The following is a 25,973-nucleotide window of genomic DNA, read 5'->3' as shown; positions in this document are numbered from 1 at the left end:
ATGAGCATGAAGGGCCTGCAAAGCAAGGAGAACCGCTCTCATCTCTAGAACACTGATGTGCAGAAAGGTCCCGGAAGGTGACAAAGTGCCTTGGACTGTCCTTCCTTGAGCAATGCCCCCCCACCCTAATAGGGAGGCGTCCATGGTCACCGTGGTCTTGGGAAAGGCAGGTTGGAACGGACGCCCTTTGAAAGGTTCCAGAGACTGAATCCACCACCAAAGGGAGTCCCTGCACACACTCGAGATTCTCACCGGAAAGGACAAGGGGAGATATAACAGGGACCACTGAACTGTAAGCGTCCACTGCAACACTCTCATATGAAGGTGCACCATTGGAAGAACATTGATCATGGCCGCCACAGACCCAATGCTCTTAACACTGCCTCGGCTGTCGGTAAATGGGTCTGAAGAATGCGTAAGACATGCAACGTCACACTGTGTATCCTAACAAATGGAACACCCTTGTTTGTAATGTGTCCAGCTGTGCCCCAATGAAATTCAAAACCTGAACTGGAAGTAGAGCAGATTTGTTCATGTTGATCGTGATGCCCAAACTGTTGGCTAGCCAAAGGAAGGAATCCCTGGTCTGACAAAGTAGATACTCTGAAAGGGCAGTAAAGAGCCAATCGTCCAGGTATGGAAGGACCTGAATACCCTAAAGCCTCAGGTGAGCAGCTACTACCGCCATTACCTTGGTGAACACCTGGGGGGCTGTGGTGAGACCAAAGGGAAGGGCTCGAAACTGACAATGAATGGCTCCCATCCAGATGTGAAGGAACCTCCAGGAGCGCCTGTCCATCTTGATGTGACAGTACGCATCCTGGAGATTGATTGAGCACATTCAGTCTCTGGCCTGCAAATAGGCAGAACAGATTGAATCGTGACCATCCAGAATTTTGTCTTGGTTACAGACAGATTCAATTTGGACAGATCTAAAATTGGTCTGAGGTCCCCAGTCTTTTTTGGCACTAAAAAGTACCTGGAATAAACTCCGGATCCGGATTGGTCTAGGGGGACCGGTTGGATGACTCTTTTCCTTAGCAGTGAATCTATTTGTACTGCTGCCTCCTCCCGCTGCGCGGGTGGGACATCTGGGAAGGCTTTGTTGGATGGGAGAGGTTCCTGGAACGGAACAAAACACCCACTGGATATGATGCGCAACACCCACTGATCTGTAGTTATGGTGTAGCGACAGATGACCTCCGACTGCCTCCAGAGAAAAGCAGTTTGGCAACCCTTCAGGGTTGTTGCCCGGGTTTATCTGAGAAAGGTTCTCGGGACCCGAAATTCTTAGGACCCCCTCTGCCTCTGGGGGAAGGTGAGTCCTGAGCGTCCTGGGAAAACGCCTGAGACTTGTGGAACCACATCTCCTTTGGGCCTAACTGGCTCCTGGAAAAGGACCTTTGAGGCAGAGAGAAGCGGATCCTGACTTCAACGTCTTCCCGTCCCTCTCTCTCTGGACTAAAGTCTCTCTGACTGTCTTCCCGAACAGGCAAGAATCGTCGTAAGGGGCACTGGTAAAAGATGCCTTGAAGGGCTCCATAAATTAACATAAGTGGAGCCAAGCATGACGCCTGATGGCAACGTCTGCCTCCGCTGCCTGTGCGGCTCCCTCCGTGGCGTGGGAGAGCAAACACATGGACGTGTTGGCTACTGCTTTTAGGGTGGCCATTCGTGCATTGAATGTCTTCCTGTCCTCTGCCAATATGGACCCTGGGGTCGACTCCATGATTTCCTTAACAAGATCTCTCTGGAGTCAAATAACGTGCGCCATTTAGTTCAGTGCCCTCACAGAGAAGGTTGCTGAAGCATAAACTCACTTCCCAAAGCAGTCCAATGTTCTCGACTCTCGGTCAGAAGGGTGGACCGTGGAGCTCTCCTGAGCGAGCTCCTTCTTGGTGGCCGCCGCCACCATCATAGCATCTACATGGGATTCTTTGTGCCAATGAAGCTTGTCTGAGAGGGGACTCAAAACCTTATCTGGCCACAAAGGGATTGGCTCTACAGTGTCCGTCTCCTTCCAAGCCCTAGATGTTATTAGTTCCACAAGTGGGTCAGCAGGAGGGAACACCCAAGAGGTAAATGGGCCAGTGCCAAATGCCTCCAAAAACACGGACTTGTCCGAGGGTGGCTTTGGGGCAGACCAGCCCCCCCTCTGGCGGAGCAGCTCCATGATGACCCCAAAGGAGACATCCTTGGGGGGGTGACCTTGGGGAGCCTTCCCCTTCATCCAAATCCATGTCCTCAGTGAGGGACTCTGGTGGAGAGTCCAAGTGCATCCTTTTACACGTATGCTTGCAAGGGGCCTCCTCTGGGGGACTGTCTGGGGAGGCCTCGCAAACGGGCTGTTCCGAAGGTGGAACTGCCTGGGGCATTATGGGCAGAGGCTGTTCCTGAGAGGGCAAGATGGCCAGAACCACACTCAGAGCCAAGATGGTCTGGACGGATTCAGATGATGAGATAGTCTGAGGTCTCAACCCGATGAGAGCCTTCTCCACCACATCCAAAGCAAAGGGGGAACGTGCCTCCTGGGCAGAAAAGGCAGAAGCCGCTCCCCCTTGCACCGACAGGGGAGTCGGAGCCGTGACGCCGAGAGGGATGCTTCTCTCAGACAGGCTCGGAGCAGAAACCACCCCTAGGATCCGACCCCAAGGCTGCAGCTCCGAGAGCTTGAATCCGATAAACTCAAGGCACTGGCTGGCATCAAGGTACAGAGTACTATCGGTGCCAACCCCTCGACTCAGATTGTCCTCGGATCCAGTGACTCAAACTGCGGGTCGGATCGGAGAAGGAGTAATAGGATGGAACAAGGGTTGGAAGGGACCCACTCCGGAGGGAGAAGGCCCCGGCAAGACCCTCATCTCTATCTGAGTGCGGATAAACCTCTGCATCATCTTGTCCATCTCTGCATCTGAGAGGCTCAGAGTAGAGTAGGAGGACGCCATTGGGTGGGAGTGCTGGTGGGGGGGAAGACGTGACCGAAGACTGGCTTTGTTGTTCCTCTGGCTCAAGGGAAAACCTAGGTGACCTGAGCCTAGGAGTCACAGGCCTGGACAAAGGCTTCACTTTCAGTGGTGGGCCTGTCTACGACAAGCAGTCAATGATCACTTGTGAGGCCGGTCCTTCTTGATCTGATCCCCTTCCCCAGACTTCTTGGCGGGATTGTCAGTCCAAGAGACCAGGGAAGAGGAAGACGGTGCAGCAGCCATTGCTTTCCCCACAGGGGAAGAGGCGACTACAGTCCCAGAAGAAGAGGGCAACAGCCCCTTAAGGATTAATTTGTCCCACCTGCCCTTAAGTGCCCTGGGTTTAAACCCAGCACAAATAAAATAGGACAGGGGGAGTGGAGGTGTTCAGCCCCCAAGCAAACCATGCACAGAGTGTGGCCATCCGCCGGGGAAAGTTTATGGCCGCAACCTGTGCACTTTCTGAAACCGGGCTTCAGGGCATCCACCATCTCTTCAGCCGGCCCAAACACACACACACACACACACACACACGCTCATGAGAGAAAGAGAAGCAGAACGGAAAGGAAAGCCTACTCTTTTTTTTTTTTTTAACTACCTAAATGAAAAACCCCGGGGAGGTACAGAAAAGTTCAAGAGAAAGAAAGGTTAATAGGAAGCTAAAATAGGAAAATACACTCTTAAAAATGCTGAAAAATAAGCTGGAGCTTGGACCACGCTTGTGCACTCTCAGGCAGCAAACGACATCTTAGGGGAGATGGGAGATATGGGGCATTATGGGTAAGGGGAGGAGCATGGAGCTCAGAGCCATAGCTGGAAAATGCGGCCGTGTCGGTTCCAATTTGGATCCGAAGCCCCACAGGTTGAAGATCAAATGAAGTAAACTACTTCAGATTAACACCAACAAGAACAGCAGCCCCAGAACTCAAATGCTACAACTATATTAAATACAACTATAGCAACAACAACTATGATTACTATAACAACAATAATCCTATAATGAAGGAGCACAATAACCACACCACCACCTGAAAACAGCAAAATACAGTATGAATGAACCCAAGGGGATAAGTGAAGGTAGGAGGACGAAGAATCAGCAAAGGTAAATCACTATAAGTATTTAACTGTGAGTATTTCAAAAAAGGGATTTAGCAATTTAGCTGTCACCCAAATGTTGAGCCAAGAGATCACATCCAATGCAAATGAGTAGCAAACAAAATCTGAGTTAATCTGCTATCTAGAGTGAACTGTGGGTAAGAGGAGGAGCCTGAATCTTGGATCCAAAATCTCAAAGTGGTCAAAGTGAGATCCCATTCAGATCCGTTAATCCTTCTTCTGAGGAATAGACAGAATAAGCAACACTGGATCTTAAATATAGTAAAAAAATTACTTGGTTTCTTAAAGGGGATGTATAGCTTTTGGTCACAAAATAGAACAATTTTCTAAAAATGGCAACAATTTCTGTTGAAGGGCTCCCCAGTGGGGACTTATCTGTCATAAATAAAGCTTCAAGGCTGGCTGCTGCTCCTGAAGAACCTCAGATCTGCTTCCCCTCAAGATGGCAGTTAAGTACTTTAGATTTCTTCATGCTGAGTGCTGATATCCCTCATACGGGCTGTTTAATCAGCAGTCAAAGTCAAGGTGTTGGAGGAAGCCCAAGCTTTGTGAAACTGGACGGTTATTGCACCCTATGCAGAATACAACCCATACAGCCAAAAGGCCACTACAGCAGAGAGAATGATGAACATCTTGCTCTACGTGCATCTGAACACAAGCAGATGGTCTGCTGGGTACAACAAATCTGACAGACACTGTCACCATATCTTCGAGCATCCAAGTACAATGTGTGTTGCAGTATCATACCAAACACAGACTAAGAATCTCACAGCTACAAGATGTACCTTATAAAGTAAAACAGGCAAGGCTTCAAAGTCCTTCCTGTCCAGCTTTCCTGACGCATTTACACCAGGAGTGAAAGCTTACCCAAAAACAGCAGTGCTGTCTGGGTCCATCTATAAGCCTATACTGCAGTCAACTACCAGCCAACCAGCTATGACTAAATTTTTCTTTCCACTAACTGAGTCTGTGATCACCACTTGTAATGTACCTTCATTCCTGCAAGAAATACTGCCTTTGTCACGACTTTTGAAAATAGCAGTACCTTCAAAAATATTGCCAATAAAATAAAATGTATTACCCTTGCTTAGCACATGAAGGATTTGATACACCATTGATTACAGTGTCAAAGGTTCAAAAGTCACTCAGTGTCTTCGAATTTGGCAACCAAAGCAAACTACAAGAGAAAACATGCACTGCGCCTTCAATAGGATGTTTCAGTTTCTGAAATCTGACACACTGGAAGGAAACACTTTGAATAAAAAGCCCCTGTTTTTTTACCTGCATATGCAAATTAAAACTGGATTACACTTACCAGAGGGCATGGATCTGCCTGAGAGAAGAGAAAGCGCAAGAAGACTGCCATGTGTGCTGGTCGAAGCTTCAGAGACTCTAGATCCTGGAAAGAACCATCTGCCTGCGAAGTTGACAGACACAGAAGACTGGTTAGAGATACGTTGGACTGAAAGCACACGTGCATAAACACAGTTAGCCATAATACTTCAGAAGGAAACAGACATATTCAAAGCCATCACAGAACAAGTAATGGAAAGAATGAAAACGTTTCTCTCTCCAGACACAATAACATGCCAGCTCTCAGAAGTCTGGTATTTCTAGCGCTAAGAGCAAAAAAAAGAAAAGAGGGACAAATGGCCAATATCTCTGACTGACAACTGAAAAAAAATAAGTCACACATTTAATACTGCAAAGGCATAGCCAGTGAATGTATCTGTAAAGTTGCAGACAAATGCTACTGCAGTATTTAACTAACACTCTTACTTATTTTCAGTTTTATTTTATTGACTAGTTTACTTTCTTACTGGATTAGAAATTGGCAGAAAGACCCTTTTCAACAATGGTGTCCCATGCCAAACTTTTACAATACGTACTTGTAGTGACAGAGTAGTTATAGCAATAATCAGAGCCTATTTATACAAATTCGTAAAGGAAATACAAAAACAGACTGCTAACAACTAGGATAACAGCATACAATACACTACAAATGTAGGACAACATATCAGAAATGCAACTGTTCTTTTGTGGAATTTGGAGATTAGCTATTATTGCTGTTAACACTGTCACTTTCAAAAATGTAGGAGTTAGTTCAACTTTTTCCTTGAAGGTAATGAGATTTTGCTCATTTCTAATACCAAACGTTAGGCTTCTCAACCTGATCAATGCAACTTTTCTAAATTGATTCTTCCCCGGAGCCTATTTAGGAGCAGTGCATCTCGGAGACAGGAAACCTTGATTAGTAGTCCTTGCAAGGTAATGCTGGGTAACGGCTGGCATTTTCTATGAAAAAGGAGGGCACTGTTCAAGGTGTGGTAACCAACAAGTTGTTGTGTCTCTCGGCTTTTCCCGGTTAGGGGTCGCCACAGCGGAACTTCGGTCCGCTAATGATTGGCAGTAGATTTTTACGTGCTGAGTTGCCGGCCCTGACGCACAACCTTCAACGAAGGTACGCCCATTCATGCATGTCTCCACACAGAAGACGCTCTAGCTGAGAATCGAACAGGACAACGTCTTACTGTGAGGCGACAATGCTACCGCAGCACCACCACCACCACAGTGTGGTAACCAACACGTATGGGTATTTAATAGCAAACCAGCTCTGGTTGTGACAGGAAGCCATTTTGTCCTAAATTTCAACAACTGTTTTCTGATACTGGACAGGAAAACAGAAGAATGTGCATTGCCAGGGGAGGGAAATGCCAGTAAAGGAAGTGAATATTAAGTCTTGTTTTAAACCCATTGAATCCTACTGCCTTCTATGCTTTTGGGGAGTTATCAGCTAGTCTGGAAGATTTTATTTGCTCCAAAATCTTGTCTATTACTGTAACTCCGCAGAGTCTAAAACATGCATTTGGGAACATGCATTAGCCTGAGCACTAACAGCAGTGTAAATGGGTTTAAAGTTCCCCTGATAATCAGTTTAGCCACATGCATTAATCTTTTGCACACGTCACAAACCACAGTTGAAGATGCTGATGGAAAAAGAATTGGGCAGTTAGTACTCAGCCCAGAATAAATGAGGTTAATCTCAATGGAGACCTTCCTAAATCTGTACTGTAGTTGTGTCTTCCTCAAAGAAGACTGACTTGTCTGTGGAAAAGTTTACTAGAAATCTGGACAGAGAGAGAAAGGATAACAGGGTCTAGAAATGAACGTGGAAAGAAACAAATTTGCAGTTTCCCAGAAGACAGAAAGTACAGTTTTGTACCTACCATAAATGTAGATGTTCGAGTGTATACCCTGCTGCAGTCATCACACTTGGGTTATCCTGCCATCAGGTGGTCCCGCAGTTGGCCCGAATTCCAAAGTATTGGTCCGGCGATGGTTGCTGTCGCTTCTTCCCTGACGTCAGAGCACCAGGGGTATATCAGAGGCATCCGATGCCATTTTCTTCAGTTTTTCTTGCCCCAGATGTCAGGTGATCCTAATAGGTAGGCAAAAAATATACATACATATAGCTATATGGAAAAAATAAAACAAAAAACCTTAGGCACAAGCAAATACACCACAGAGGTAGTATAGAATAGAGTGGTAAAGATAGGTTCAGCTAGTTCAGAGGGGATGGAGGGAGGGTAACCTGGACTGCAGCAGGGTACACACTCGAACATCTACATTTATGGTAGGTACAAAACTATACTATGTTCATCGTGTTACCCTGCTGCAGTCATCACACGTGGGTAGAATCCCAAAGCTAAGGATGGGAGGTGGAGTCAAACAGGGTTAGAGGAGGCTAGAAGGCCCTGCAAAACTGCAGTGGTGAAGCCAGCTCTAGTCTTAGAGTAAAGTGGTAAGTGGTAATGTTTGGTGAAGGTGTGTACTCAACTCCAAGTTGCAGATTCCAGAATATCTTTGGTTGGTACCCCCCTAAGGAAGGCTGTAGATGTAGCTGTTGCCCTGGTAGAGTGGGGCCTTATGGTAGCAGGAACTGGTTTTCCATGGTGGGTGTAGCAAAAACGTATGCAATGTCCTATCCATTTGGAAATGGTCTTTTTTGAGATAGCCTTTTCTTGTGATGCTGCAGCATAGGATACAAAAAGCTGGTCAGATTTTCTGAAAACCTTAGTTTTATCCAAGTAGTAACGTAGCTGCCTGTGAACGTCCAAGGAATGCAGGAGTCTTTCTCCTTTGTTCTGTGGATTTGGAAAGAAGGTGGGTAAATGGATGGTTTGATTTAGAGCCACACTGGATACCACCTTAGGCATAAAAGAGGGGTTAGTTCATAGAGAAACTCTGTCTTGATGAAAAATGAGGAAAGGCTCTACTGCCATTAGTGCCTGAAGCTCTGAAACACTTCTAGCTAAAGTAATTGCTAGCAGCAGGGCAGTCTTCCATGATATAAACTTTAAGTCAGCTGAGAAAGCTGGCTCAAAAGGAGGTAGCGTCAGTTTTTTCAGAACAAAGTTGAGGTCCCAAGTAGGTGTTGGTGCTCTCCTGGGAGGCCTAATGTTTTTGGCCCCTATGAGAAACTGCCTTAGGAGTGGATGTGAAAATAAGGGAGGGTCCGTGTTGTAGTGAGCAGAAATAGCTGAGGCGTGGATTTTAATAGATGAAAAAGAAAGCCCTTTGTGTAACAACTCAGTTAAATATTGCAGAATCTGAGGTATGTCAGGCTGAAGGGTCTTTTGGGCCTTTAGCTTGGTTCCAGGCACAAAACTTTTTCCATTTGTCTGAGTAGGCTTTCCCGGTGCTGGGCCTCATGGCCTCCAGAATAACATCCATGACAACTTGTGAGAGAGGAGCTGGCTGGCTGCTTAGGTGATTTGCCATGCAGCCAAGTTTAAGGTTTTGAGCTGGCTGTGTAGAATCTGATTGTCTTGCTGTGTGAGCAGGTGGGTAATTTGTGGTAGAATCCATGGTGGGCCCTGGGCCATATTCCTTAATAGTGGGTACCAGTGCTGGCGTGGCCAGTCTGGGGCAATGAGTATCATTCGGGGTCTCTCCATCCTGACTATCAGTAGCACCTTTGTGAGAAGGGGTAATGGAGGAAAGGCATATACTGTTAACATTTTCCAAGCTTGATGGTGAAAAGTCCTTGTGCAAAATTTTGTTAGCTGATAGTTTTGAGGGCTGGCAAACAGGTCTACGTCTGGGAGTCCCCATTTTTGAGCCATCATTGCTAATACTTGTGGATCCAGTTTCCACTCGTGGGGATCCATGATGTTTCTGCTTAGGTCGTCTGCCAAAGTGTTCTTTTTTCCTGGCAGGAATTGAGCTTGTAATTGAACTTGGTAAGCCAGTGCTGTGTTCCACAAGGTCATTGCTTGCCTGCATAGAGGGTAGAAGTGTGTACCCCCTTGTTTGTTTATGTACCACATTACTGTGGTGTTGTCTGTCCTTATGATAAGCTGTCCTGGATGTAAGAGGTCCTTGAAGGCTGTCAGAGCATTTTGTACAGCCAGCATTTCTTTTTGACTGATGTGCAGATTCCTTTGATCTGCAGTCCATATGCCTTGAACGCACTGTCCTGCCATGTGTGCCCCCCAGGCATAGTTCGATGCATCTGTTGTCATAGTTTGCCTGGCTGGGGGTAGGGTGAAAGGCTGACCCTTGTTGAGGTGACATGCCTGTGACCACCATAGAAACTCCCGTTGAAGGCAGGGAATGAGAGGTATCACTGTTTCCAAGCTGTGGCTGTGTTGACTCCATACGCTTTTTAGGTACCATTGTAATTTCCTCATATGCAGTTTTTCAAATGGTATTAGTAGAATGCAAGATGCCATGAGACCCAAGGCCTGCACAATTTTTCTTGCAGGGAGTTGGGTCTTTATTGTCATTATTCTGAAGTATTGAGTTAATTGTAGTTGTTTGTCTGGCATGAGATCAGCCATCTGGGCTGTTGTATTCAAGCTGGCACCCAGGAATGTCATATTTTGTGAGGGCACTAGTTTTGATTTCTTTTCGTTTACTGTGTACCCTAGGCAACTTAGAAGATGTTTTACAAAAGCCAGGTGTTGTAAGAGAATGTCCTTGCTTTCTGCTTGGATGAGACAGTCGTCCAGGTATGGGTATATTTGAATTCCTCTTTGTCTGCAGTATTGAATTACTGGTGCCAGGCATTTTGTGAAGACCCTGGGCGCAGTAGATAAGCCAAAGGGCAGTGCAGAGAATTGGTAATGTGTTGAACCTGCAATGAAACGGAGGTATTTTCTGCAATTTTGTCTGATAGGGACATGCAGGTATGCCTCCTTGAGGTCCAATGTTACTAGCCAAGCTTTCTTGCCCAACATGGGAAGAAGCTGCTGTAGTGTTAGCATCTTGAATTTAGGTACTTGCAAGAAGTTGTTTAAAATTGAAAGGACCAGAATGGGTCTCCAAGCATTGCCCTTTCTGGGGACTAGAAAGAGCCTTGAGTAAAATCCTTGGCCTTGCTCCTGTGTAGGTACCAGTTGAATGACTCTCATGTCCATGAGAGCTGTAATTTGTTTTTGTGCCTCTGCCCATTGACTTTGTGGCAGGTTTGGCATTCCTTTTATCCTTGGCAAGGTGTGGAAATGGAATATGTATCCTTGTGAGATAATGTCTAGGACCCATTTGTCCTTTGTGACGATGCGCCAGTTGTCTGCAAAAAGTGCTAATTTTCCTCCCAAGGGAGTTGCCAAGAGAGTTTTGCTTGGCAGTTTGAGGTTTAAGTCATTGTGTTTGCCTTCTACTAGTTTGGGACCTGTCTTCTCCTCCCTTCTGTGTTGCAGTGCCCCACTGGCGAGGTTTGTACGGGATTTGTGCTTGTCCTCTTCCCCTTGGGCACCTGTATTTACCCCTCTGTGGTCTAACAGAAGCTGGAAAGGACCAATTTTTTGTTGGCCAATTTCGGCTGAAGCGTGGGGGCTGTACCTGTAAGAAATCTTTGACTGTCTGCATAGATTTTGCCTTATCCGCCATTTTCTTTAAAACGTCCTCTGCTTTAACCCCAAATAAGACATCCTGCTGTAAGGGTGCATCCAGTAACTTTGCTTTAACATGATCAGGCAGAGATTGTTCCTTTAACCAAGCATGCATACGTATAACAGACCCAGTAACAGCTGCTCTAGAGGAAGCTTCCAAAGCATCAAAACCACATTGTAAAGTATGTTTGCTCACCTGTTCAGCTGCATGCAACAGATCTTGCATTTCCTTGAATTCAGACTGTTGAGGGTGCATGCCCATCTTTTGTTTTATTTGAGACATCAGGAATTGCTGGTATTTAAGCATGTGAAATTGACAATTTAGTGCTCTCATAGCTAGAGTAGCTGAGGTGTAAACCTTCTTCCCCCACCTATCTAGTGCTCTGGAGTCCCTTTCTGAGGGTACAGGATTTTTAGCCATAGAAGCCTTAGCCCCTTTGGGACCCTGGAAGATTGTCTCTGGATCAGCAACAGGGCTTTTGTAAAGGAATTTGTGTGAGTCAGGCACTCTATAGTATCTATCTGGTTTGGCTGGAGCAGGAGGCAGAGAATCTGGATTTAGACTAGATTCTAAGAAAACATCATCCACAATATCCAAAACTGGGGGGATAGCAAGTGGTCTGTGCTGGGGGAGTAAAAGAAACTCTCGGAGCCTTTTCTTTGAGTCAGAGTAGTCCTGACCTTCCCAGTGGAAATGTTCCCTCATGGTATGTAAGGTTTCCCCAAGGAATAATCTTCAGGGGGAGAAGCTGAGGGAATGGAGTCTTCAGCATCAGAATCTTCATAAGGGGAAAGGAGTAATCTTGTTCCTCAGAGGAGCCTGAGGAAACAGACACTTGATCAGAGGAGGCATAATCCTCCTCTTGTCTAGGCCTTTTGTCGATCCTATCAAATCTTCAGCCATTTTAAGCATCTGTTTCTTAGGCATAGGGCCTTGACCTGGAGACTGAAGTGTAGGCTTTTTTGGTTTTAGAGGAGTCTTAAGCTTAGCATAAGATTTTATGGTGAGAGTAGTCGGTCTGAAGACACCTTCAGAAACCGAAGGTGTTTCTACAGCACCAGCTTCCCCTACTATAATGTCGTCGGTAGGGCCTAAAAAAATTGGCTGTGTCAGCCTAGAACTCTCTGCTGGGGGATCCGAAGCGGTCTGGGGATCCAATTCAGTGAAATCACTGAAAACCGGAGAACCGGCGACCGGCCCAGCCGAGGCCTCGGAGTCTGGCTTGGATCTAGGCTGCCTGTCTTTATCTTTGCGTTTTTTATGCACGCCGGTAGTCGGTTGCTCCGATGGCACAGTGTAATTAAATTTTCTACCGAAATAGTGTCGTGCGAAATCAAAGAGTCGCTTTATAGTTCGCTTATTGAACCTAGCACAAAACCGACAACCAGTGACGTCGTGGTCTGGGCCTAGGCAAGGTATACAAAAAGAATGAAAGTCCTTCTGAGGTATTTGCTTCCCACAATATGCAATTGTTAACTTTTTCTGACATCGGACTGAGGCAAGAAAAGGTTCCCCAATGGGGTACTTGGCTTTGAAGACTTTGGACTGAAACTCAATTCAAAAATCTCAGGTGTCGGCCGACCGGCACTTGCAAACTGCTTCTGCTTCGGGCACCGTGCGGCAAAAAAGACTTAAGAAAATGGTGTTGGATGCCTCTGATATACCCCTGGCGCTCTGACGTCAGGGAAGAAGCGACAGCAACCGACGCCGGACCAAGACTTTGGAATTCGGGCCGACTGCGGGACCGCCTGATGGCAGGATAACCCAAGTGTGATGACTGCAGCAGGGTAACACAATGAACATCATTTTACCCAGGCTTAACTTTACAATCACGATTACTCAAACAGCTTCAAAACCACTTATAAGACCCTTCAATAAAATTAAATCTTTGAAATGTAGCTAGGAAAGTTGAGTGGTTAGTGCTTTTAAATGATTCCTGCTGTGAGCAGTTACTTCTCTGTTTTTGCAAAAATGCTGTCGCCTATGCTGTACTAAACTTTGTGGTAAGCTGTACGCATTTTAGAACCCAAGAACAGTGTAAGCAAGTAAGGCCATGTTTTGTGAAAGTATTTCAGTAGCTGACCATACACAACTTTCTGCAGCAATTTTGGTATAAGTCAAGAGTCAAAAATAAGTCTAAAGGCAATCGGTTATCTGGGGCAGGGCAATTTAGACACTAGAACGACAGCTGAATGCTTAACATCCCATAGGACTACACCTGAGGTCAGGGACAAAGTAGCTCATTCAGTTTACTAGAGCCAGTCATCTCAAGAAAAATTTTTTTTCCTCCACCTTGATCTCTGGAAATCTCCATTGCAAATGTCCTAGAAGAGGTGTAAGAGTTTTTGTAGTCACAATCCAAACACAAAACATACATGTGATGCTATAATTTGTATTTGGTGATTATGGGTCCAACTGTGCTTGAATAGGAAGGGCATAACATTACAAACATTTTAGACATGTAATCCTGCAGTTTGCTTAGAAGCTAATGTCTTTATGAAGTGTGCTGGACGGTTATGATCTTTGTAGGCAGTGGGTCAAGTCTAACTTTCGGTTTTGGAATTATATGCATATTCTGTACCAATAATGTCATTTAATAACCTTTAGGATGAGATGCTAAATGTAATTCTCATTAAGATATATAGATTTCCAGCTTTATCTGCTACTCTGAACTCCTTTCTCTGTAAACAAAATCTATTAAAGCTGGTGTGTCATTAATCATTTCCCTTTCTTTCCTAGTGTTACTTACCCCTTCATTACACAGGTTTAGTAGGATATAAGGTGGAGTCATCTCCCCTTCAAGCCTTGTCATTTTTAAATGAAAACGTTGAGAGTTTAAGTGCATCATTCACATCTGTTGAGTTTTCAAGTGCATCATTCACATCTGTTGAGTTTAAGTGCATCATTCACATCTGTTGAGTTTTCAAGTGCATCATTCACATCTGTTGAGCTTAAGAGCATCATTCACATCTGTTGAGTTTTCAAGTGCATCATTCACATCTGTTGAGCTTAAGAGCATCATTCACATCTCTTCCTGTAAAACAATCTTTTCTAATTCACTATTTTGAGTTCAGCTAAAAGGAGAAGTCTATGGTTTGTCGCACAGTTTTTAAGCGCGTCTCAGAATGTTACCTCAAAGCGACAATATGCCTTAAAGTGCCATTGTGTACACAATGTACCATAACAGCAGATGCTATTGATTTTTTAGATGTGACATTGAGGAAAAAAGGTAATACTCTTGAAACAGAAGTTTTTAGAAAGTTATGTAGGAAGAATGCTATTCTTCACAGAAGTAGCATGCATCCTCCCCATATACACAAAAACATTGTGAGCAATCAGGTGAAACATTTTTCTAACATAACTAATGATGATTTGTTTTTTTCTGAAGCATTAAAAACTATAGAAAGTGATTTTAGGCATAGAGGCTATTGTAATAGAGACATGCGTTCATTAGATACTTTAGAATGTGCACATCTAGGACGTCCTTTTATTAAAAAAAAGGCAATATAGATGAGAGACCTATAGTGAGGAATAATGACAAGAGGAGGCTAGTGATACCCTTTACTAACAATAATACTTCTATTGTCAACATTATTAAGAGACATTGGAACATTTTGCAGTTAGATGATGGTATAAAAGACTTAGTTGGTGAAAAACCATCTTTTAGCTATAAGAATACTAAATCTTTAAAACATATGCTTTGTTATGAAACAGTGCCTAGGAATAAGATCTCCTCTCAGAGAAAGGGTACTTTTGCATGTCGCTCATGCAACCAGTGTATATATATATATATATATATATATATATATATATATATATATATAATGAAATCTAATGTTTTTATACATCCAGATACTGGTGTTAAATATGAATTTAATGAATACGCTGATTGTAAGTCAAGAAATGTGATTTATTTAGCGTCCTGCATAAAATGCTCTATATAGGAAAGACTAATAGGACTTTAAGAGAAAGGATAAGAGAGCATTTATATGCTATTCATAGAGAAAATGAAAGGAATGCCCTAGCCAAGCACATACTACATAATGACACTACACATGCCTTTAGATTTTTAGTAATAAGACAGTTGATAGAGACAGAAAGACTTGGCAATATTGGTAATAAGACAGAAAAAGCTGAGGCAAGGTGGATAATTAAGTTATCTGCGAACAAAGGTCATGGTCTAAATGATAAATTTTCATTGAGACCATTTCTATTAGACAAACCTTTGAAACATTAAATAGTAACAATATGTTTTAAAATCTAATATATGTTTTAGTATGTTCCAACATGAATTTACTTCCATCAGGCATTATTATGAGGTTTAGGAATAGATTTTTAGGATATATATATATATATATATATATTTTATGTAATTTTATGTAATTTTTAAATATTTTGATGGAAAGGAAATTATGTGTTTTTTTGTAATTTGCATGTGACATGTTAATGTGATTTTCATTGGTGTTTTATGTATATATAAGTTGATTTAAATTTTCATGGTTTGTTGAAGTCTGATGAAGTGTTCCAAGCAAAGTGAAAGCGGTTACTTATTCGAATAAAGGACTTGTTTCTTTTATTTATCTGGTTTGCTTCGTTTGTTGTGGAGTATCAACCTCTTCTGATTTTGGATTTAACTTTAACAGCTGAGCAATCTTCCCCCGTTGACAGAATGAGGTTGTCTTACCTTGGATGTCTTCACATACCTGGTACAGACAGTCCTCCTTACCATCCGTTTTTTTTTAAACCTCATCAGATCAAGGCATAGCTAAAACAACAACTGTGTTAACAATGACATTCTTTTGGAAGCAGTCTGAGACCTGAAAAATTTAAGACATTCTAAAGTAGCCTAAACAAAGAGAGGGGGATATGGGAATAAAAATGAAGACTGGGGGAAGGGAAGTGGCAACCACACCAGCCTCTAAGTGTCTCAAGCAATGGAGGGAAGGAAGGAAGGGGAAATAGTACTGCGACAGCAACCATGCCCAAACATCTACTACTATGGTAAGTTACCTAAACTGCACTACATTCTCTGTGTGGATCACTGCTGCAGTCATGGAAGGAAGGGGAAACAGTACTGTGACAGCAACCATGCCCAAACATCTACTACTATGGTAAGTTACCTAAACTGCACTACATTCTTTGTGTGGATCACTGCTGCAGTCATGGAAGGAAGGGGAAACAGTACTGTGACAGCAACCGTGCCCAAACATCTACTACTATGGTAAGTTACCTAAACTGCACTACATTCTTTGTGTGGATCACTGCTGCAGTCATGGAAGGAAGGGAAACAGTACTGTGACAGCAACCATGCCCAAACATCTACTACTATGGTAAGTTACCTAAACTGCACTACATTCTTTGTGTGGATCACTGCTGCAGTCATGGAAGGAAGGGGAAACAGTACTGTGACAGCAACCATGCCCAAACATCTACTACTATGGTAAGTTACCTAAACTGCACTACATTCTTTGTGTGGATCACTGCTGCAGTCATGGAAGGAAGGGGAAACAGTACTGTGACAGCAACCATGCCCAAACATCTACTACTATGGTAAGTTACCTAAACTGCACTACATTCTTTGTGTGGATCACTGCTGCAGTCATGGAAGGAAGGGGAAACAGTACTGTGACAGCAACCATGCCCAAACATCTACTACTATGGTAAGTTACCTAAACTGCACTACATTCTTTGTGTGGATCACTGCTCTAGTCATATTAGGAAAGATTCCCAAAGCTGTCCATGTGAGATATGGCAGTTGACACTCTGCTGGGATGACTGCAAATCAAACCTTTAGAATGGCATAGGCAGATTCCACCCTTATCCTGGAAATCACATTCAATCTGGAATGCTCTGAGAAGGTGTGACACATGAACTAGATGCCTGCATGACACCTTGGGTACTAATCCTTTTAAGGAAGGCAGTGGCAGCTGCTTTATCCTTTGCTGAAAAGGGTCTGACTTTCCCCCTGAATGGACTTGTAGGGTACTTTTTTAAAACATCTTTATTAAATTGGAATTACAACAGCGGCACAGGTATACATACATTAATAGAAAACAAAACAAAGCATAGTGATATTATTTATTGTTTACTTATCGTATATATTTTTAACAATGTACTCCAACAATACATAAATTGGCCCTAATGATTACTTTGCATGCATTAAACTGTCTTTCAGCTTTTTTATTCCTACAAATTCTATTTATTTTTATGTAGTTTGCTTTTTCCCTTTTCTAAAGATCCTACCTTGAGTTGTTTTAGCCCTTTTACAATCTTTAATACTTTAGGTACAGATGGTTTAGAGTTTGATTTCCATTTTCCTGCACTTGCTTTGATAGACTGACATGAATCCACATATATATCATATATATATATATATATATATATATATATATATATATATATATATATATATATATATACATACACACACACACACACACACACACACACACACATATATATATATATATATATATATATATATATATATATATATATATATATATATATAGATACAGACACACACACATAAATGTAGATATAATTTTTTTTTTATTAAAGACGAAGGATGAATGAAGTAGGTCTACCATCTACCTGTAGTGAAAAGTGAAGGAACAGTAAATTTTCCAAATCAGAGGAAATATTAACATTTATATATTAAAACACTTTGAAGCTGCTCTTTTAATATTGTTTCCTAATTAAAGAAGATAATATACATAATACATATAATAAACAAGGAGAAGCACTACAGTTGCCAACTTTTGTTACGACTAGCACTGAAGGCCACACCACCAGCCCATTCCTGCCCCCTTCTGCCCATGTTCTGTCCATTTGTGATGTCACTATGACATCAGCAGGCAGGAATGCCCTCTTTCTGTTCCTGATGCCTGCTTTCAGCCGATTTACTATGCTTTTCTGTAAAAACGCTTAGTAAATAAGCCAATTTAACAAACTCCAATAGTCTGTTTCCTTTTTTGGAAACAGAATACTGGAGTTTGTAAAGTGTTTTCCGGAGTACCGGAGAATCAATTTGATGTCTGGATAGTCCAGAAAAAAAAATGGATAGGTGGCAACCCTAAGGAGCACTCAGATCAGCCAAGATCCTTGTCTGATCACTAACACGGCAATCGAGACTGAGGGAAGTAGCTGTGCAGGCCCATTATGCGAGGGAAACGTTTAAAGGACAACAACGGGATTTTACTATTAGATGCTCAACGTCTCTGTCCTTTCTCTCCCTATTTATTGTCCCTGCTATGAATAAACAACACAGCATTTAAAATATTTTAAATTGACTGTTTCTCTCCACTAAACAGTACCTTACAGTACTGTGGCGGTTTCACTTTCAAAAAACTTTTATCCACCCTCAAAGTCTCCAATTCACTGATGTCATCAAGGCCACTGAATACAGGTAGTTTTCTGGCCAATTCCCTCTCCAAACTGACATCACCATGACCATCCTAAAAATCAACCCATGCTGTGACGTCAAAGCTCCCTGGTCCTTCCCATACCTATACAGAAAATAAAAGGTAGAACAAGGAAAACAGTACATAAGTAAAGTCCCCTGCTGTGAGCTGTCAATCACAGCAGGTACCAGCTCAAATTACCCTTAGCACTTTGACAGCTAGGGAAGTTAGGTGTGAAGTGGGATATGAGACGAGTCAAATTAGTACAATTCAGGCTTCACAAAAAAAAAAACTGCAGTTTAGCCATTCTAAAAAGAAGCAGCAGTAAAAAGCACTTTGAAAGTCTCTTCTGTGGCATTTGCACTGCTTGTGTTTTAAGTAGTCATTGAACGGCATGAAATTTTACTTAAAACAGCAGTGTATGCATGTAAAATCAATGCAGTGAGAGGAGCTTTAGGAAGAAAGAGGCCTGTGTGATGTAACTTTTTGCAGACGAGCACGGCATTGTGGGATACCTAGAGGCAGACTAAACAATCAGAATTACTTCAAGATGCCCGACCCCATGTGGTCAGACTCAGAAATTACATATAAAAATATTTAAAAACCTGTAAATAGTCTCAGAGTGGTGTTAAAATGTAAGAAACAGCAAAGCATGATGAAATAAACATGTTTTTATGAGTCTGTGGGTGCGGTTCTCCTTTAAAGGAGCTAAAAGCTGGAGCAGTAGTAATGGGGGGGGCTCGGATCCAACAAGTGGCCTGAAGAATCGTCAGTCGGATCAGGCAGGTAAGATGAACATGATCCTGAGATTTTAGGCTTTACCAGAAAAACAGGAAGGAACAGAATGTATTAATTTTATGAAAGCACAAACAGTAGGATTTATTAAATCAGAGGGTGCTGTGTGTGTATCCCCCAAATCTGGCCATGAGAAAGTAGCAAAGGCCAATGGCCAACATTAGTAAAAATACAAGCACGCCAACAGAGACAGTTGCTCCTGACAAACTGTGGCAGAACGGAAAAGTGTTAAAAATTGGGGACAGCAAAGTGTTTGTGGAAAATGATTATTCACCACACCAGCCAGAAGAGAAGCAAGTTCATCTCAACAATCAGGGAATGTCAAGGCAAGTGTGACATTCAAGCCATTGTATTCATCTAGCTTCAGAATCATTTTTTCCTGAGGATTAAAGACATTTTTACACAAAAAGGACTAAGGAGGAAATAAAAAAGTTTATCCAACAAAGATGAGCTAGTAAGCAGAAGAGAACTTTCTTTCTCACTCTTCTGGCAACAATAAAGACCAAACAGAAACTTTGCCAGAGAAAACTTTTCCATTGTTGCAAAGGAAAATGCTTGAGACACAGAGAAAAAAGTACAGGAGATGACTAGAAGGATCATGGGTACCCTGGACTTGAAACAGAGACTGGTGCTGGAAATTAAGAGGTGATAAGAGATGATCAGGGAAACAAGCAACATTTTGAAATTAGTAAATAAATGTGCGACTGTAAAGCATCGGTCCCACTGGATATAGGAATAAACATGTAAAATGTGATTCTGCAAGAAGAAATAATGAAATGTATCTGACTGTGTTAAACCACTGGATGAACTATATAGCATACATCCCACACTTTATGCCATTAATGTGTAGAAAAACAGTGAAAGGACTGAAGAACTAAGTGCAAGTAAAACAAGTTGTTCTTTGCATAAACCCTTCATGATGCAAGCTGCACATTATATTGTAAAGCAGTTGTGTGTATAATGTGCAGTCAGGGGTATTTTAAATGGCTTGAAACATAAAATATAAAATAATGAAAGCCATGAAAAACTGCAGCTATTACTTGCATTTGCAAAGTCACTGGCTACATTTTGTTTCATTAGCAAAGGCTTTCAGTGGGAGACAAGAAGTCTACATGGGAAAACAATTCATAGGTTCATAGGTGTTTACCAGGCTAATGACCACAAGGGCCTTTTTAAGCCTAGCCATGCATCCCAAATCTCTGACAAGTTCTTATACTCTTGATAACTGTAAGCATGAGTCTGGTAGATGAGCCATTTACAGGTTACCTGTTTGCATTAGAGACATAGGTGCCAAACTGGGAAAGAATTTCCATTTTCCCATCCAGCTGTCCATTTGAATTCGGTTAGGGAGGAACTCTGCTTCACATGGATGGGGAGCCTGTTCCATAGATGGGGTAGTCTCTGGGATACATACCTATCTCTCCAGCAGGTCCTATTTACATCCCAGGCAAGGTTTAAGTCTTTAGAAAGGGGAATTCTGGTACTGTTTGCTTTGTGGATATCCAGGAGGTCCATCAGAGTGGGGTCTAACAATGCCCTGTATGTCAGGCATAGATCTCCCCTCAAAAGCCTGTGGGAGACAGAATACAAGGAGAGGGCCCTTGAGGAGGACTGCATAGGACATATTACTTAACCCCTATATTCTTTTAGTGAGGAACCTCTGTGGACATTCCAGTTGTTGGATATGCCTGGTTAGGTACATACCAAATCGATGATCATTTACAGGTCTAAACCACTCTGTTGACTGCAGTGTACAAGCTACACCACAAAGTTGGTGACACCCTTTACTGCCACCACATTTCCAAACTTTAAAATTCACTTCCCCAACACATCAATACCACCAACCTGCACCAATTAAAAAAAACTGCTTAAAGACCACCTCACCAGCAAATGGCTCTGCTCCTGTACCAGCCCAGGCTAACAGCACATAAGTCCCTCTGTATCCTTACCCCTGTGATACTAGGCACCACATAGACTCCTATCCCACTCTTTACAATCTCCCATATATCTCCCCACCTTCTTACTAACCTAGCACAACAGAGCTAACAGCACCTACCAGCTATTTAAACTAACGAAACATCAAACAATATTGTTCATTAACCATTTTATATATTCTGGCCACACCTATACTAACCAGGAAAAAACAGCAACAGACCGACTAATGCTCCACAAAAAGAATAAATCCACGAACTTGCAAGCTAATAATGCAAACTTTTTATTCCATAAAGCGCTTTTCATCTGGCTGGATAGCTAGACTTCTTCAGATGCAATTAAATATTCAAAACATAGTATATAACATGAACATCAGTCAGCTGATCCACCCTACTAATTAGAACAGCTGATCAACACCAACCAATGCATATACATACCCTCACAGCCTAAACCAAAAAGCCGTAAACACACATACCATGAATTATGTCTACTTCTAGTTAATTAAAACCTATTAACATATTTATTAATTTAAGTCATAATTTATATATCTATAAATATTATACACACACTCTACAAACTTATAAAATACTTAATATATTATATGAGAAGTATAAAAGTCAGAAACCATACCTATAAATGAGTTTCTGACTAATAATGTACATATTCAAAAACCATGTAATTTAAACAAACTAAAACAGTTAAACTAATGACGCAAAACTCATACATCGCTCCTTCTGGGACAACCCTACTTAATAAAATAATATAATATAATATGCATAACATATAACATTCATAAAATGTTTGCTATGTAAAATAATATACATTTCTGCCCTAAAATGTTTTTAAAACACTAATTTAAAAATAGATAGCTATGATTATCTTAAAAGACTTTTAAGTTTTAAACTACATTTGATAGAATACATCTCATTAAGACCTGGACAGAGACATGCAAACGTACGTAGTTGCCAAAACAATTCCATTTGTTCAAGTAACAATAGTACTGGGCGACCTCTAGCATCCGAGGTTACACATTCTATAGCTCTAAACATAAAACCATGATTAGGAAAAGAGTGAGTGTGTCTAGCTAAGGCATTGTCTAATTTATTGTTTCTAGTGCTATACAAATGTTCATATACTCTGACCCTCAGCCTTCTATCAGTCTTTCCGATATAGAAGGCATGGCAGCTGTAACACTTAGCAAGACAGAGCACTCCTTTTGTATTACAATCAAACCTATGTTTAGTAATATATCTAACCCGTTTGATAGAGAAGTTTGTCCCTACCTCTATATATCTACAATATGGGCACATATGACATTTATACATGCCCCCTTGTTTTGTACTAAAATTAATAGGTTTATGAGTTTCTAATAAAATCTTCAAATTCCTACTTTTCTTAATGACTACCTTAGGAAAATCATGTAGTTCTTTAACAGTAGGTAGGCCTGTTTTTACAAATTCCCAATTCTTTCGTATTATGTTTACAAAATCGTAGCTATCCATATAAAATGTGAGAATAAGACTACATGGGTCCACAGGATTGCCAGGTAGCTCATCGAAAAAGTGCCCTCTTGGTCAATAACACTATCTAAACCTATATTAGAGGGTTTAGGGACTAAAATAGGTCTATAAATGCCTAAAAATCTCTTTTTTATTACCTCTTGACTTATTTCATCCAATAATGCATCTGGACAGCCCCTCTTTTTAAGCATTTCTACTAGTTTGTTACATTCCTCCAAAAAGTCCTGTTCATCTGAGACCATTCAGGCCGCCCTTACTAATGTCCTTTTACTACGGAACGTTTTTGAAATGATGGGTGGCAACTACTATAATGAAGGAATGTACTGGAATAAGTTTCCTTTTTAAATATACTTGCTTTCCAACATTTGTTTATCCTGTCCTTTCTTAAATGTATATCAATGTAAGATAGTCTATCACTGTTAAACCACTGTGTAAATTTTAAAAAGTCAGTCACGTTATTCGACTAGTTACCCAAGGACAAGGCTTCATTTCTGTTTCCTTTGAATAAAATAAATATATCGTCCAGGAAGTGAGTATAAAAACTAATCTGTTCCATAATGTGGTTCACTCCAAAAATATGTTCCTGTTCCCAAAATACCATAACAAGGTTGGCAAAACTGCTACCACATGGGGAGCCCATAGCAACCCATATCTTTTGTAAGAAGTATCTGTTGTTGAAAGTAATAAAGTTGTTGGACAAAACAATGTCCATCAACTCTTCTATTAGTTTTACTTCGTTTTGGGGGGCCCCCATCCTGTGTAGCAGTAAGCCTAACCATTCTATACCTTCATTGCGTGAGATGGAAGAATGTAAGTCCCTCACATCAATTGTAAGGAAATTAAAATCATCCCTGTATTCTAAGTTGTTCAAGTTGGTCAAAAAGGTCCAGGAATCCTTACAAATTTGACTTTGTTGGGTTACATATTTTTTTAGCATATGGTCAATAAATTTTGAGCAAGCATAAGTAATGCTGGCTCTAGCATCCACTAATGGAATATTTAATTGCATCTGAAGAAGTCTAGCTATCCAGCCAGATGAAAAGCACTTTATGGAATAAAAAGTTTGCATTATTAGCTTGCAAGTTCATGGATTTATTCTTTTTGTGGAGCACACTTATACTAACATTAAGGTCTACTCTTACAAAAAAAAAAAAAAAACACACACAAATGTATATGTGTATATAAATATATATATATATATATATATATATATATATATATATATATATACACAACTGCGATGGTGGTGCTGCAGTAGCGTTGTTGCCTCACAGTAAGACGTCCTGTTCGATTCTCAGCTAAAGCGTCTTCTGTGTGGAGATGGGCGTACCTTCGTTAAAGGTTGTGCGTCAGAGCTGGCAACTCTGCACTTAAAAATCTACTGCCAATCATTAGCGGACCGGAGTTCCGCTGTGGGACCCCTATATATATATATATATATATATATATATATATATATATATATATATATATATATATTTAGGGTCACATTGTCGAAATTTTACAAGTTCGAACGTCATATGGTTGAAACCATATGTTCGAACTTGTAAAACTTCAAACATTTCAACGGAGATCTCCGTAAAGGAAACCTTCCCTTTCCTATAACGTAGTGCGATCTTGGAGTTGTTATATTTAAGTAGCGGGGGGTGTGGGGAGCACAGCCCTGCATGTGGTGGGTGCAGGGGGGCTTGCCCCCATGCTTACAACCTTCAGGTAAGTTTTTTTTTTTTTTTTTTTATTATTACATTTTTGAACTTTTAACGTTCGAAAATATGGTGTCGACCATATGGTGTTCGAACTTTTAAAAGTTCGACAACATGATATAGATCCTATATAAACACACACAAATATAAAGATATATTGCAAAAATTCTAATTCCAAATAATCTTTTTACCTCTGTACACTTATAACATACTCTGATAATTCTTATACTGGTCTTAAATGTTTTTGTAAAGGCATTATAAAATGTACACTGTACCTTTTTGTAGCTTATCATATACTCTGATTTACAATTCTTTTACTTGTCTTAAAAGATTTTGTAAATGGCTTATAAAAATGTACACTGTAACTTCTTGTGGAGCTTTTCTCCCCGGGCCTCTGGTGAAAATGGGTTTCCATCCAGTCGGACTATCCCAGTAAACAAATGTAAAATAAAAATAAATAAATATTTAAAGGTACACTGACAAGCAGTTCAGAGAAAAATAAGTTCCAAACTGTGGGAAGTGAATAAGTTATACAAATACTTACTTCCCCCTAGCAGCCTTTGTACAAGATGCATTTAATACATCAGTGCACAATTTATTTTACTTATTTAAAGGTAGTCAGTGCACTTTTTCTTAGGGTTAAAAGCTGATATTTACTGAAAGCTTGCATGCTGTTTTACACAATTAGGATGGGAATAAATAAAACAGAAGGACACACAGCAATTTGTGTCCAGTCGAAACATGGACTCTAACATGCACTTTAGCATGGATGGCCTTCATTTTAAAATAGGCAGTACTTGTGGATGCAGCCATCAGTCTGGAGAAACTGTTGCTAGTTGCAGAGATAAACTTACATTTTTGAAAATATACATAATAGTACTGGTTCCTTTTAAGTTAAAAAGGGATGGGGATCTGAAAATCTATCTAATTTTTTAAGTGTGTGCACTGAAGCAAAACCTCATGAGAAAAGGGCTTATGTTCAAATGGAGATGAGAAGAAACTACATAAAAGATCAGCTTGCCAAACAGTGTGTATGTAAGCTAAATGTTGGAAATATACAATGAAAAGAACCGTCACATATAATAAGTGGGAGTAATAGCTTTCTATCATAAGGGCTATTCTGTCCATATTACCATGTAAATAAAGCAGGAAGTAATGAATTATATTAAGAAGTACAGGGTGCAAATAGCAATGCTGCAGGTGAGACATTTGAACAGAAATGTGTATGTGAATTTGACAAAGAAAGGATTTCAGGATGGACATTCAGTAGAATATCAGAGGCAAAGGAAAAGAGGAGTAATACCGATTGCCCGATGGGTCAAACAGTGAGAGAAGGTGGGAAAAACAACAATAACGGTGGAACTGTTCATTGTTGTATGCTAGGCTAATAACCACTGGGGCATTTACAATCCTAGCCATGCAACCCAAACGTACCCCGCAAGTTATTGTGTCTTACAGGTTAATTTAAGGGATGTATGTCAGGACAACATTTAATGGCTGACTCTGTCCATCAGAGACATAGGTGCCAACTGGTATATGCTCCCCCAAAATAGGTTTGGGGAAGGGCTCTGTTTCACATGGGGATTCTCTGAGATAAATAAGACATGTTGGAGGGAGAGGTATGTAAGTTGCAAACAAAAT

The 25,973-nt window shown here is 41.3% G+C and overlaps 1 protein-coding gene across 7 annotated transcripts in view; it reads right to left on the bottom strand.

Moving 5' to 3' along the window:
• ARHGEF11 (Rho guanine nucleotide exchange factor 11) overlaps positions 1-25,973 on the bottom strand; it is a 4,318,379-nt gene that overhangs the window by 2,848,453 nt on the left and 1,443,953 nt on the right. For all 7 annotated transcript variants that reach the window (XM_044059024.1, XM_044059020.1, XM_044059026.1 and 4 more), the window contains one exon: positions 5,398-5,499. In XM_044059024.1, the coding sequence (XP_043914959.1) occupies positions 5,398-5,499 (102 nt within the window). The remainder of the gene's footprint in view (positions 1-5,397; positions 5,500-25,973) is intronic.

The sequence above is a fragment of the Protopterus annectens genome, chromosome 17.part0 (assembly GCF_019279795.1).
Source record: "Protopterus annectens isolate FY-2018-M chromosome 17.part0, PAN1.0, whole genome shotgun sequence".
In the NCBI taxonomy this organism is placed as follows: Eukaryota; Metazoa; Chordata; order Ceratodontiformes; family Protopteridae; genus Protopterus; species Protopterus annectens.
This window is presented reverse-complemented; position numbering and strand designations above follow the sequence as displayed.